General features: G+C 41.3%; 1 protein-coding gene across 2 annotated transcripts in view; it reads right to left on the bottom strand.

Moving 5' to 3' along the window:
• Nucleotides 1–13631, bottom strand: part of LOC119889150 (F-box/WD repeat-containing protein 11) — a 15046-nt gene extending 1415 nt beyond the window's left edge. The window contains exons 1-12 of one of the 2 annotated variants that reach the window (XM_038700023.1): nucleotides 13494–13631; nucleotides 8841–8909; nucleotides 7697–7916; nucleotides 7089–7275; nucleotides 6712–6802; nucleotides 5999–6136; nucleotides 4447–4565; nucleotides 1638–1887; nucleotides 1261–1379; nucleotides 912–1022; nucleotides 753–831; nucleotides 111–275 (exon numbers count right to left, since the gene is read on the bottom strand). In XM_038700023.1, coding sequence (XP_038555951.1) covers nucleotides 114–275; nucleotides 753–831; nucleotides 912–1022; nucleotides 1261–1379; nucleotides 1638–1887; nucleotides 4447–4565; nucleotides 5999–6136; nucleotides 6712–6802; nucleotides 7089–7275; nucleotides 7697–7916; nucleotides 8841–8909; nucleotides 13494–13532 — 1584 coding nt within the window. In that variant the 5' untranslated portion in view covers nucleotides 13533–13631 and the 3' untranslated portion in view covers nucleotides 111–113. Of the gene's footprint in view, nucleotides 1–110; nucleotides 276–752; nucleotides 832–911; nucleotides 1023–1260; nucleotides 1380–1637; nucleotides 1888–4446; nucleotides 4566–5998; nucleotides 6137–6711; nucleotides 6803–7088; nucleotides 7276–7696; nucleotides 7917–8840; nucleotides 8910–13036; nucleotides 13288–13493 lie in introns of those variants that run through there. The other variant, XM_038700024.1, reaches the window with a different exon arrangement.

The raw sequence follows: 13631 nt of genomic DNA, 5'->3' as shown, positions 1-13631 counted from the left end.
CAGCTGTACTGACTGAACAGAATTCTTTGAACTATGCGCACGACCTTATGTGTGAAGAAACATTTTTACAGAATCGGCCTTATTAAGTGTCAGTGTGTGTGAGATTGTACCTGCTATCTAGAAATGTAAGTGTAGGTGCGGGAGGGAGACCGTCCCTCTGACTGGCCATTGGTCGAGACGTTCAGGAAGTCCCAGATCAGAATGGTGTCGTCGTGAGAACTGCTGATGATCTGAAACTCATCAAACTGGAGACGGAACACGCGGCCAGAGTGCTCCTGAAAACACAATGAAATAATGCTATGCTATCAAGTCCACCATGAGCAAGCAGATGGCATTGGTCAATGTTCAGTGTGGTTTACAGCATTTGTCAATATGGGTAGACTAAACATTAGAATCCTCCAATATAATGCAGTACAATTCACAGCAACATGACCAATCATAATAAACTCAAAGCTGCACCTCAAAACTGTTTCAACAAAATTATGTCAGATTATGATCATAAAGGTAAGTTTATTGCAGGACTGTTGTATTAGCATTACTTTTAGCTAACTGTACCTAAAAATCTTTAATGTTTTTCAAAGTTGCAAGCAAGATAGACATTAGAAGTGAAATTAACTACTAGTTTTGAGTTTTTTATTTTACAATCCTATCCAGAATTGAAGAGTGCTAATAAGGAACTGTAGTTTGAGACACTTGTCACCTGGCTGACTGATGGAGCTCATTCACAACAGGCAAAAATCAGTGATACTCACCACTAGAGTGCGCAGACATAATGTGCTGGCGGGGGCTCGTGGGTCCAGGGCTGCCTGCAGGTCCCACACCTTGATCTTGCTGCAGGGAGAAACATGAGACGTCAGAAACAGAATGTGTCTTTGTGCACAAAGCTGTGTGTGTGCGCGCGGGAGACTGACCCGTCGTAGGCACCGCTGACAATCCTTTTGTTGTCGAAGCGAATACAGCGCACCAGCTCCTCGTGACCTTCCAGCACTCGCAAACATGCCCCGCACTCTATGTCCCATAACCTGGAGAAAGAGAAGCCTTAGCAAACACATGGCAGGATACAGTCCCTACACTGATTGTTTAGTTTTCACAGTAAGTATTATTTGAAACAGTGACATGTGTGTCATGAAATTGAACACTCAAAGACCGATTGGTCTTATGTGTATCTTAAATAAAAGGTCAATCTTCTTCTATAATTTGAAATACAAATATTATATAATATGCATTATAAGTCATACACCTTTAATCTCACTCACGTACCGGATTGTGTTGTCAGATGAGCCGCTGACCACCAGACGATCTCTGTACTGTAGACAGGCAATGCCCCGCTTATGACCATTTAGAGTGCGCACAAACTCACAGGTGCTGGTGCTCCATACCTACAGGGGAAACACGGAAAGCTTTTTAAAACAATGGCCTGTATTAATTCAAATGAGTAGAACAACCAATTTCAAACTTAGACACTCACTTGTAAGGTTTAAAACTATACAAGTTTGACATTTCTAGGTTAACTCGTACCTAAATACAACTTTCTAATGTCCACCTTTATTCTATTTTTCATACTGCAAGTTAGTCAATTTCTTTCTAGGCAGGCTTCTAATCAGAGTCTCTGGTTTGTACTCATGAATGGCTGCTACCTTGATGGTGCGGTCCCCTGAGGCGGACACGATGTATTTGTCGTCGAAGTCGACCACGTTGACGGCGGCCCGGTGTCCCACAAGGACCCGACGTAGGCTGATGTCAGTTGGGGAGGCCATGTCCCATACGGCAATTGAACGGTCCTTGGAGCAGGTGACCATCAGGCCGTTGGCAAAACGCAGGTGAAGAACTGCCTCGTTATGGTGGATCAGTGTGTTCAGTACCTCCCCCGTCGTCACCTCCCACACCCTGCGGAGGAGAGGGATGGAGGGACATGTGTAGGGACAGATGACAGGGTGGTCGAATGATGGGGTCAAAAGGTGACAGAGAGAGGAAAAGAAGAGGCGGAATGGGGCAGGAAGAACAACAGGATCGTGGAATGACAGAAGGGGTGTGAGACAAAGAAGGAAGAAATGACAAAGGGGTGAGAAAAGTGGAAAAGGACAGGAGGAAGAAGTGAGTGGTAAGAAGGTTGAAGATGGAGAGCGGAAAAGACATGTAATGGGAGCAGAGGAAAAAGTAAAACAATGAGACATGAAAGAGAATTATGTTTATTAGTTTTACAATAGAGAGTAACTGCAGAGTTCACACATGTGTGCAGCTATGAAGAACATGTTACTGAAGTGCACCGCCATTAGGAGTCAAATACAGAACACAGTGGAAAAGCTGACAACCAAAGCCTACAAACAAAGTGCCTGTCAAGCGGTTGCTAAGGAAGCGAAGTCACATTTTCCTTGGATACCGCCCAAAGAGTACGGCTGAAGTGTGAAGTAATAAGAGAATTAATGTTGAGCTTCTGTGTGCAGTAGCCAAGCAAGTGTCAACACACACACACACACACACACACACGCCAGGTCTTTAAATATCTGCAATAAAACACATTACACTATCTCTAGTACTGATAGTAAAAAAGCTTTAGATTTACTACCATTTGATATATTTAGGAGGGCTCTTTTTTATAAAGTTCTATCTTATTGAAATTAATTTTATATTCCAAATGTTCATTGCTTAAACTTTACCTGTTAGATACCAGAGATGTTTTTAGCATGAGATATTTTGCATAATGAAATGATTAAACACAACAGCCAATGTTTCAGGTTGTAAGAAAATGTCAGTGCATTTTGCTGTGTGCGTGGATGAATTATTCCTAATTTCTAGGGATGCAACGAAATAAAAATTCTTGACCGAAACCAAAACCGAATATAATGAAAAACTTTACCGAATAAGATTTTTTTTTTTCAACATTCTTTTCCATTTATTTTGCCAATTTTTTATTGTTGCATAAATTCAATAGTCAAAATGTGCTTTTTCCTCAGTGTTTTCCCACAGGATTTGGAAAGACTATGGTGGGTAGATCCGAGGCCTGAGAGGATCCAATAAAGTAAGTTACATGTTCCCATTTACTTTTAATGGACACATAATATGTTTTATACTTCCTGTGAATATAATCCAATTAATCTTATTTCCATACTGTATAGCCACCTTATTTTGAAAACCGGATGTTGCCACATGTGTATCCTCGTGCTAAATTCATCAAGTCCGACCCAATTTGATAAATAATGTTTGTGGTTCTCACGTCGCGCAACGTGAAGACTTCATGACCTCTCTTCAGGTAGGACTCTCATTCGGCAACACTTGTCTTTGTAAAGAGAGAAAATGACAGGATAAAGTCGCTAACCTGCCAGCTCGCACTGGGCCGTTTGGTCCAGTGGATTTACCATAAAGGCTTGAATATGGGTGCACTCCAAATTTAGGTGCGTCTCGCCTTCTCAGAAATGAGTGACAAACACTCAAAGCGGGTCAGACCGTTTGTTGTCTTTTCTCAGAAGTCAGCCACAGATGGGAGTGGATGTGAGAGGAGACAATTCAGCAGAAAAGTGTCTGCCAACGGGGAATTGTTGCATCTGGCTCTTTTAAAATTCTTACAGACTGCTCACATGTCAACATAATTGTTTGGTAAAATTTATTCAGTTCTTTGACTTACTAGGCCGAACACCGAAAGTGCTTTTTTTTTGCTATTTGCGGACGATTAATTTCGGTTGCCAAACATTCGGTGCATCCCTATTATTTTCTACAGATGCACTCTATTTCGACAATCTGGCTACTTCAATAAAAGAGGGGGAAAAATTTAAACCAATTCAAATCAAAAGACTCCACCTATTAGATGGGAAATATTAAGGATCTGTTAAAACAGATGGTCATGGATGTGTTAAGTTCCAGTTTGTATAAAAACCTCTATATTAAAAAACAGTCAAGTTAATTGCCCAGGTAAAGAAATACTGTATGTTCAACTTATTAGTCAAACTAAATGGCACTAAAATCAACAATTTATTATTGATATGTATGATTTTATCATTTAAGTATCTCTCTCTGTATCTGACTAAACCTGGTCTCCACTATGAAGCACTCCCTTCAGTTGGAGAACCCACGATGCCCAAGCTCAAGCTTTTATAGATCAACTATCCGGTTTGGTCCGAACATCTTCACCGCTGATGTTGTTGTCTTAGTGAGGAATCAACCCAAAAACAATAGGAAGATGAACATTAGTTTTCACCTGTAACCTGACTGCTATAAAAAAAAATTTAGCATAGCTGTCCATTTCTGAGGATAAGAAATATTGTATCTTTACAAGCCTATGTGCTTATTGTCTCATTACGTTGCCAAAATTAACCAAAGATTGACATGGTGTTCAAACTGAAAAAGCTTAATAAATAGATACATTTTTGGATATTTTTATCCAAATATTCTGTCTAATTAACACTGACACGTCTTTGAGTCGTTCCTTCTCTAACAAGATGAGTGTCGTACCTGACAGTTGAGTCTGAAGACCCAGTGACGATGACCCGCTCATCATACTGCAGACACAACACTGAGCCTGTGTGACCGGTCAGTATCTTCAGACATTCCAGAGACTGCTTATCCCAGATCTATGGAGGAGAGAGGACCGGAATAGGAGGAAGAGAAGGAAGGACGACGAGGGAAGCAGAGGGAGAGGGTGATATCGACAGAGGAGGACAGAGGAAAGGGAAAAATAAGTGGTTGCAGATTTGGGTCATGCTAAGAATGGCCTATTCTCATAGCAGTGTTCACGCTACATTTCCCCACTGCTTTGCTGAGCTGTGTCTGTACGTAAGAGCCATTCAGCTCTTCACTTGGTGTGCGTCAGCCTCCTCAAGAACAATAACAAGACAAATCCGCTCTTCTCCTCCCCTCCTCTTCATCATCTCCTTCTCTTTTCCCAAGCCAGACAGATAAGTGGAAAACACAACGGGTCTGGAGCTGAGCCCTTTTATCCTATAATTCACTTGTGTTTCGTCTCCATGTGTGCTGGTTTAGGTCCACGCCATAGACAATGAGATGATAAGCCATACTGAGCCAGAAGAAAATATTCAATTCATAAATACATAAACCAAGGTTGGAAGAAAACAACCACACACACACAGCATGCATGTCTTTCTCACAGTCAACACTTTTGACGTTCTCCGCTGCTGGTGCAGATGTTAATTACTTCTACATGTCAGTATGGGCTGGTAGAGCAGACCGACACATGTCTACCGCATGTTTTTACTGCCTGAAGAGCCCAACGTGTTACAAGTAAGAGTGTAGTAATATTCCAGTCTTCACAGCTATAACAGTCATAAAAGCTGAAAAGTACCAGGTACAATTCTAGCTTATGTACTTTTGGTTTTATCATTTTTCACACAGACTAAAAGCTGAGACTACACTGTCCTTAAGAAAGATGGACTTAGTGGTAGGGCAATTGCATTTTGTAGAAAAAAGATGCAGTTATCATAGATAATCCATGTGGTGTGGTGACCAAAACAGGAACTCACTACTTTGCAAACATAAAAAAAATAAATGTAGTTACACACTTATATAATGTCCAGTTGAGTATGACATGAAATCAATGCTAAAACAAATACATCCAACACACCTAGTAGCCACTAAACATGTGGAAATACAAAACAAAAATGTTGTTAAAATTAATATTCTGTAAACATGTTTTCTCACTAAATCCTGATGAGTTTCTCAGCCTGCTGCTAGATTGTGGTACAGAACAGGTGCCATCAGCTGTAATTCTAGGCAATGACTTTTTGTTTCAAGGAACTGTCAGTGCACTGCCCGTTCATATGCCGTCCCCTTAAAACAGTGATGACAGGAGTGATCTGACATTAGAACATATGGAAATTACAGCAGCCTTTCATTCATTTGTAAATCAAAGTACCTGCTAACGTGTCCACAATACAAATCTCTGGAGTAGTTAGACAAAGAGCCAGTGGGTGGCAAAGATGACAGTAAAGTGGGCCAAGTCATAATTTCACAGACTTCAGACTGTCCTTGATGTTCAACGCGCACGTACCTTGATGGAATTGTCTCTAAGGCCACTGATGATCTTGTCATCGTCGTACTGGAGACAGTAAACCCCTTTACTATTTTCTGAGCGACACTGAATCCTCTGCAAGTTGTGTCTGCCACATCGCCAATTAGCCTCAATAGTCTGGAGGTAAGAGGTAGGAACAATGACAAAGAAAAACACAAAGAATGAAGAAGGCTACTAAAGAGAGACAGAAAAGCACTGCAGTTCAACATAGAGGAGATGGAGACTAATATGTAACGTTATTAAAAGGGAAAAGAACCAGATTTAGTGACATCTACCGAGGTGGGAAGTGGCCATGAGATTACGGTAATCAGAACACCACAAAGAAAATTAATTTCACTTTATTAATTAGCTGTAATCAACATTTTCTACTTCAGTGTAGCAACATTTACAAACCAGTCTTTATAAAAAAAAGTGTGAATAAACTTGCTTCATATTGAAACAAGACTATCAGATCAGCCAATGGGATATGTAGTCAATAAGCCATTTCCCACGTGTCAAATGCGCAGGTCAGTAATGTACATAGTCTAAAAGAAAATAAATGTATTATATCAGTTATATCAGTTTCAGACGAGCTGCTCCATGGTTTATAGAGTTTTTGAGATACTATAATACAGTCCCTGCAGACGGCAAAGTGGCAAAATCTACAGAAACCCTGTTCAGTTAACAATAAAATCCATCTCGCTGTCTCTTACCTCTATGTCTTGGATGATCTTGGGATAAAGGGAGTGATAGTAGGAGTTGGGTGGGACTTCTGACGTGCGGTTCTTGAACAGATATTTCTCCCTGGGGGAAGAACAATGTCATCTGTTTAGTAACCACTGGAATTCCCCCCCCCCTTTAACCTACAACACTGGCACTCAAGACCAACCAATTGTAACCTCACTTCCTCCTCCTCTTCCTTTCATCTATCCCAAATTAAAAGCCAAAACACTGTGCACAAGTTTACCTCAAAAGCCATCCTCTTAATTTCTTCCTGACTGTGCTTTTTAGATCTTAAAAGGTAAACAAAAGTAAGACTGCTTACCCTGTATGTGTGTGTATGTGTAAATTGATCCATATACATTCTCACCACTGGTGTCTCTCGGACAGGCCTTTCCAGAGCGGGTCGGTGCGGACCATGCGTTCGATGAGCTTCTTCCACAGCATACCCTCAGAGATGACCCTCTGCCACTCCTTACAAACGAGCTCTGCCGAGCATAGTGAGCGTGCATCCAAAAAAGACAGGATGTTCTCTGCTATGTGATCCAAGCCTTGGGCTGGAGGGGAGGAAGAGAAAGGGCTGAGTGAGTGCATGCTGCAAAATTAATGGGATTTCATCTTGTCGATTTATCTGTGCCTGGGGATCATTATTTTTATTTTTTCTTCTTCAAAAGAATTCCGTATTCATTTCAAATATTTTTTTTAAAAATGGCTGTAAAAAGTCAGATAAAGAAAGTCAATAACAAAAATTTTAGTGAATTTTTAAGAAATACTTTCTTTAGTTTAATCTTTTTGGATGCAAGGCTTAAATCATCATCACAAAATAATCTTTTTTAATAAGCTTTTCATAAAACCAGGACATTTCTGGGAAATCGGTAAAAATGAAATGATGAGTCTTATGTGTGCTTTAGTGGTTAGTCAAAGGCTCACACTCAAGTGTTTGCTGCTGAATGTTGCATTTAAAATCTGTATTTGTACCTGGCAGCGCAGTGATGAAGTCCCTCTGCAGCATGGGTTTGAGGTAGGAGTTGATGTGGCCGTGCTGGTAGTGGCACATACGGGAGATCAGGCGCTCGACAAACTCCACCTGGTCGGCCTCCGACCACTGGTCAAACAGGGCGATGCAGTGTTCCTTCTCCTTCTCGTAGTTCCCCTCTGACGGACGCTTGCGGGACCCCACAACAGGACCATTACTAAGCTGTAACGATCAGTCCGACATGATTTATTAAATATTTAAAATATTTATTTTGTTAGAGTGAGAGTATTTTGACAGATTTATATAAAGCAAGTCAGTCATGTTGTGGCACTCTTCTAGTCTTCGGGTGTTTCATAGGAACTCATTTCAGATGTATTTCACATTTTCTTGGGCAGCATCATATCATCATGTGACGAGAATGAAGAGAAAACGTGGCGTCACCTCTAGAGAGTGTCGCCTGTAGACTGCCATAAAAATGCTTAGATTCAGGCTAGCATAAAATATGGAAAAGATCGTTTCAATTAAAATCTATAAACACAATATCACCTCATTTACTTTCAAATTTTTCCCCATTACTGAAATCAGTGTGTTAGATTAAAATAGGGACTGACTTTTGGAGTTACAAGTGGAGGCTCTTACTGTTGCAGAATGAACAAAGTTAAAAAAAACTATTTTCATTGCAAAGGGTTAAAGCTTGTTAAACCACTAGAAGCCTGCATTGGTGGGTGTATATGTGTGGGAAAAGGAAGAAACAGTTTAAAATAATTGTTGTCAACAGCATTTGTCAACATCAAGATGAGGTTTTTAACTTGAATACAGCTGCCAAGGGAACAGGATATCAATTACAAATATTCTGGTGCTACAGTATATTGTGAATCCAAAATAAATCGTTTTTAACATTGTTAAAATAGTGCTGAATATCTGGAAAAATTGTACACATTTTCAATGACTATAAAGTCTGTAAAAACATTATCTGCAATATTATTAACATATATATAAGATTTAAAGTATAAAATTCATACATTATGGATGCATAGCATATACACAGCTGAAATACTGTAAACTTAAATAACCTCGGTTGCAGATCAAGTTTTTTTTCAACCAAGCTGTGGTTATGGATACACACACACACACACACACACACACCTTGAGAACTGTGTTCTTCTTTGGCGACAGATCATCCACGTGGTTCTGTGACTCCATCCCTGATGTGTTCTGTAGAAAAAGAACAAAACAAAGAGACAGTGTGGGTTAGCGGTTTACTGTCTTTGCATCTGTGTTAAGGCACTGTGAGAGCCAGGGCAGCGGTGTGGACAGCGCTGGACACAAAGAGTGCCACAAACACAGCCAAGGAAGGGTAACCATCATGACTTCAGAGGCGTGCACGCACAAACATCCGTGCATACACACACACACACACACGAAGTTTTTTTTTAAAAACAACAACAGAGCACTGCAACAAAAGGAATCCATTTGCTTGCTTGTCTGTGATGTGGGCTAAATAGTCTGGACAGGAAATTAAACTGCAGCATCTTGGGTATGTCACAGACAGCAGCTCAGGCACAAATGTAATGAAACTAAAATCAGATAGAGGTCTTACAGCATATAGAGAGGACAGGAAAAAAACTGAGGTAACCAGATCCCACCCATTTATAGCATGATCCAAGTATTAGAATAATTTGAGTCCTTTACAAGTGCATTGCAAACAAGCTAGAGAGACCTGGGTCAACAAGTGCATGGTACAAATCACTTATTGACAGTTGCAGAGTGAGAGGCTGACCATTTTAGCTTATATAAATAACATAATAAACACTCATACCTAAATGGTAAATAGCAGGTTCTTTATAGACGGTCAGGCAGCAATATTATAATCTTACATTCATTATTACACACATACAAAACCAACACGGAGACCTTCTATCCTCTTAGCGGGCTCAGTGATTACTGGTTTTAGTTGTGACTGAGGATACACTGGGCCTATTGATGTTAAGAGACCCTCTTGAACCAACGTGTGCATAGTGTAAAATTAACATTGTCATCAAACTAGCATATTCCTCTCTAGACTCACAGCACACACTGCAACACCCCCAGAAATAAGAATAATAAAAGTAAAACCTTGTCAGAGCATTAACTACATGTGAACCACACCAAAAGGGACTTATGCATCATTATTATTTCCAGGTTAATTTGTCTAAACAATGTATATTCCCTGTTCCCAGATAAGTTAAACTAAACTGGGGGAAATGGGACAAGCGAGACCTTTACCTGGTAGACAGTCAATGCTATCATGTATCTGTGTAGGTGAAGACTGAGCCTTGGTCACAGTCTTTGAAAACGGCTATGTTGGCGAAAAAGCTAGAATAGAGGGCTGTATGTCAATATATTTTCACAGCTTATCTGTTCTCTCCAGAGGCTGTAAAGAGTTGCTATTGGTGGACCGGACCTGGGGCCTATCTTAAAAACAGGATTACTGAAGTTCTCTAGTAAAAGTAAAAAACAAAAGCTAGAAGCCTCTCAATAGCTGTTCCAGGTTTTCAAAACCAAAAGAGATGTTGTCTGCCAGTGGCTGGTCATAATACAACAAACAAACAAACAAACAAAAGGTTAGGTACCAACACCGAAGCAGACAGGACAAAAAGCCAGAATGGGCTTGCTGGTGTTGATGATCATGCAGAGCAGAAGAAGAGAAGGAAGGATAAATAAAAACAGACAGACCAGGTTTAGCCAGGCAGGCAGGCAAGCAAGCATGTAGCCTCTCAGAGCTTGAAGGAAGACCCCCCACCTCGGCCCTCACACCTCCAGGTAGAAGGGGAGAAAAATGTTACTCCTCAGTGCGGGGTTATTCTCTGGTACCCCCTACATCCTTCCTCCACTCACACCAAAGTACTTAGGAAATAATGTACTGTTGAAACTCATCTAATGGAAAAGTGTAGTTTTCTTTACACGGCAGTCACTGTTTGACTTTTTAAGAATCCTGGGGCCTAATTTAGATGCAAGAACTGATATGACATGATTACAAGGAAGTCAATTACAGTTTTTAAAGCTAAAATTCAGTTTCAAGCAGAGAGAGTTTGAGGACGCACCAGAGAAGAACCTCAGAGCAGTGTGCTTCAAACAGGGAGGAAAGGACAACAGAAGGTGAGGAGGTAGGAGGGTGAGGGGGTGAGTGGGCACTGTCCGCACCAAGGTGGTATGAGAGTCGTGTGGAGTGGGCGAAGAAAAGTGAAAGGTGTGGAGATGGCAAGGGAGGAAGGGAAGGGAGAGGAGGAGCAGCAGAATTAAGAGGAGAGAGGCAGAACCTGGTTGTGAGCCCGGGTGGAGGGGATGCTCTGCAGGCACCTGAGTGCACACAAACTCTCAGCCACCGAGGAGCAGCCCAGCCAGAGAGAGCGAGGCACAGAGCACTGTGTGAAAGAGAGAGAGGAAGGGAGGAAGGGAGGAGGAGAACGAAGTGGACAGGGTGAGGGAGGAAGAGAAAGGTAAGAGTGAGAGACCAGATATGGGAAGTAAAGGAAAAGTAGAGGGGGGGGGGGGGGGGCAGTGATGATGATGGGTGTTTATGAGGGTAGTTGGGAGGAGGAAACCAAAGGAGATGAGTGAATGGATGGATCGATGAATGGACAGATGGGCGGAAGAGGTGAGGAGTTGGTGAGGAACGGGGACAGTGTGGAAAAGTGTAAGAATACAAAAATTATGGGAAAAAATAAATAAACAAGGTTTGTTTGATATTGAGAAGAGGTGGGTGTGTTTAACCATTAAAAGGTGAGGAGAGAAGAACAGGGGGAGGAGGTGGGGGACAGTGAGGGGGAAAAACCAGTATTAGAGCTACACACACATTGGCACAGTGAGCGCAGGAACACACACTCCTTCACGCACAAGATACAGACTGATAAACATACACACAGAAGCATTATTAGACATGAACTGGGTGGGGATAGGTAGAAGAGAGGGAGGGGCAATGGGATTAATCGTCAATTATTGTCACTCTTTGTTTTGACAGAAACCCCACCCGCTGTTCTGCCATCCCCACTCTCATGAGTGGTTAGTGAATAACACTGGGACAAAAAATAAAAACAAAGTAAATACACAGACACAACCCAGACGAATTTTTTTTGTGTGTGTAGACCTGTAATATTACAGTCCCCATCCCCTGCACTAAAATATAATATCCATCCATTTTAATGTGGTCATTCTTCAATGCTAAGAAATAGAGAACTTATAATTCAAAATTCAACTCAGATAAATTGCTTTTCATTCTATATCAACACTAATAATCTGTCTTCAACATTGATTTTTTTTTTATTCTGTGAACGTGTAATAAGTTGCAACATTTCTGGGTTTTTTTATGTATTTAAAACACCAAAATAAAGATAAATCAATCAATCAATGAACGATTTGAAAAGCAGCTCTTACATTTTATTAATGTTTTCTGTCTTCACATTGTGATTTTAATCGGGTTGAATGTTGTAAACTTTTAGCCTGGTGACTTTCTGGCTTCATTAGTCATCTATAGTGGCATTTCACTTCTCTCAACGATGGCTATTCACGGTGTATACACATCTGTAGTGTTTCCGGATACGACACTTTTGGCAAAAAGCACAAACTGCTCACTCAGGTACGCATGTGTGTGTCTCAGAATGTGTTTCATCCAAATAATTTACTAAACAGTCCAGAATCTTACTTTCTAGGCCTAACTACCTTTGTCAATAGCAAGTATGGCGATACAATTGATTTGTTGTTGGACAAACTGGGGGCTGTGAGGCATTTCAGATACGGATGAATACCTGCCAAACTGAATATAAACTTTAATCCATCCACGTGTAAGTTTATTGACAAAACACATTGGTTCCTTATCTTAATTGACGTCTTCCCTGCGGCCACTTTGACCCCTGTAATGTTAAAGTTAGCTATTAGTAAGCTAACGTTAGCCTGTGTGGCTACCTTAACGAGATAGCTAATCATTTGACAAGAAAACTAACGTTACGTTACTTGTTGACCAAACGCGATAGTCTATACAGGAAAACGACATTATAGCGATATTTGTTCCTGGTTAACAAACTAGCACCCACATCAATTAATTGTTTGTATGGCAATGGCTGTCAAGTATCCCTAGCCTTTTTAGCATGCTAGCTGTTAAGCTAATTGCTACCTCGCTAATCGTGGTAACGCTATGTGAATGAAATGGCAATACACTTCCTTCTACGCACTTTAAAAATATAAACAGTCAAGCGGCACTCTGTTGATTTTAGCTACGTCCCGCTGTGTAATGGAATCTGTCTGATTGTTCCACACATCAATCACAATGTAGATTGTCTAAACATGAACTAGATAATATAACATACCCGTAAATTTACGTGGTTCATCGCCTTCTAGCCTGTGTTAGCTGGATGGCTAAGTATCAGGCAGGGCCCTGTTAAAGTGGCGCAGCGTCACCGCAGTGAGCGCTACCCCCAGAACCCTCAGCTGTCTTCGGCCGACGGCTGAACACAAACCTTTTAATTTCCCCGTTGTTTACCGATCCTAACCAAAACAACATGTGTTTTACATTTACCAGATGTTGACGTACAGGTCTAGTTTATGAATCCGACCAGTATGCGGGGCATTCTTAGCCAAATGTATCGATAATTTCAGGCCCTCCCTCTGATTTCTGGCCCCCCCTCCTCCTTTCTCCACCACCTCTCCCGACAAGCCGCTTCAGCCTATTCCTGCCGTCGAATCGAGCCTCGCCGCTTCCCCCCAATACAGGAGCGATACTGAACACTTCGGATGTTCAGGATGCCATAATGACAAGGATCTTACCATCAGCTCCACCGTTTTGTCCTCCATCTCCGGCTCCATGTAGGCGATCCCCCCCGAAACTCGCTCTGAAAATGGAAACCCAGCCCTGCGTCGGCGGCCCGCAAATGCAGAGACGTCATTCACTTTGCTCAACCACAC

This window comes from Micropterus salmoides, unplaced genomic scaffold (genome assembly GCF_014851395.1).
Source record: "Micropterus salmoides isolate LMB-PRFRI ecotype aquatic unplaced genomic scaffold, ASM1485139v1 Ms_hic_scaffold_5, whole genome shotgun sequence".
NCBI lineage: Eukaryota > Metazoa > Chordata > Actinopteri > Centrarchiformes > Centrarchidae > Micropterus > Micropterus salmoides.
The sequence above is the reverse complement of the archived record's forward strand: the minus strand, read 5'-3'. Positions and strand labels throughout refer to the sequence as shown.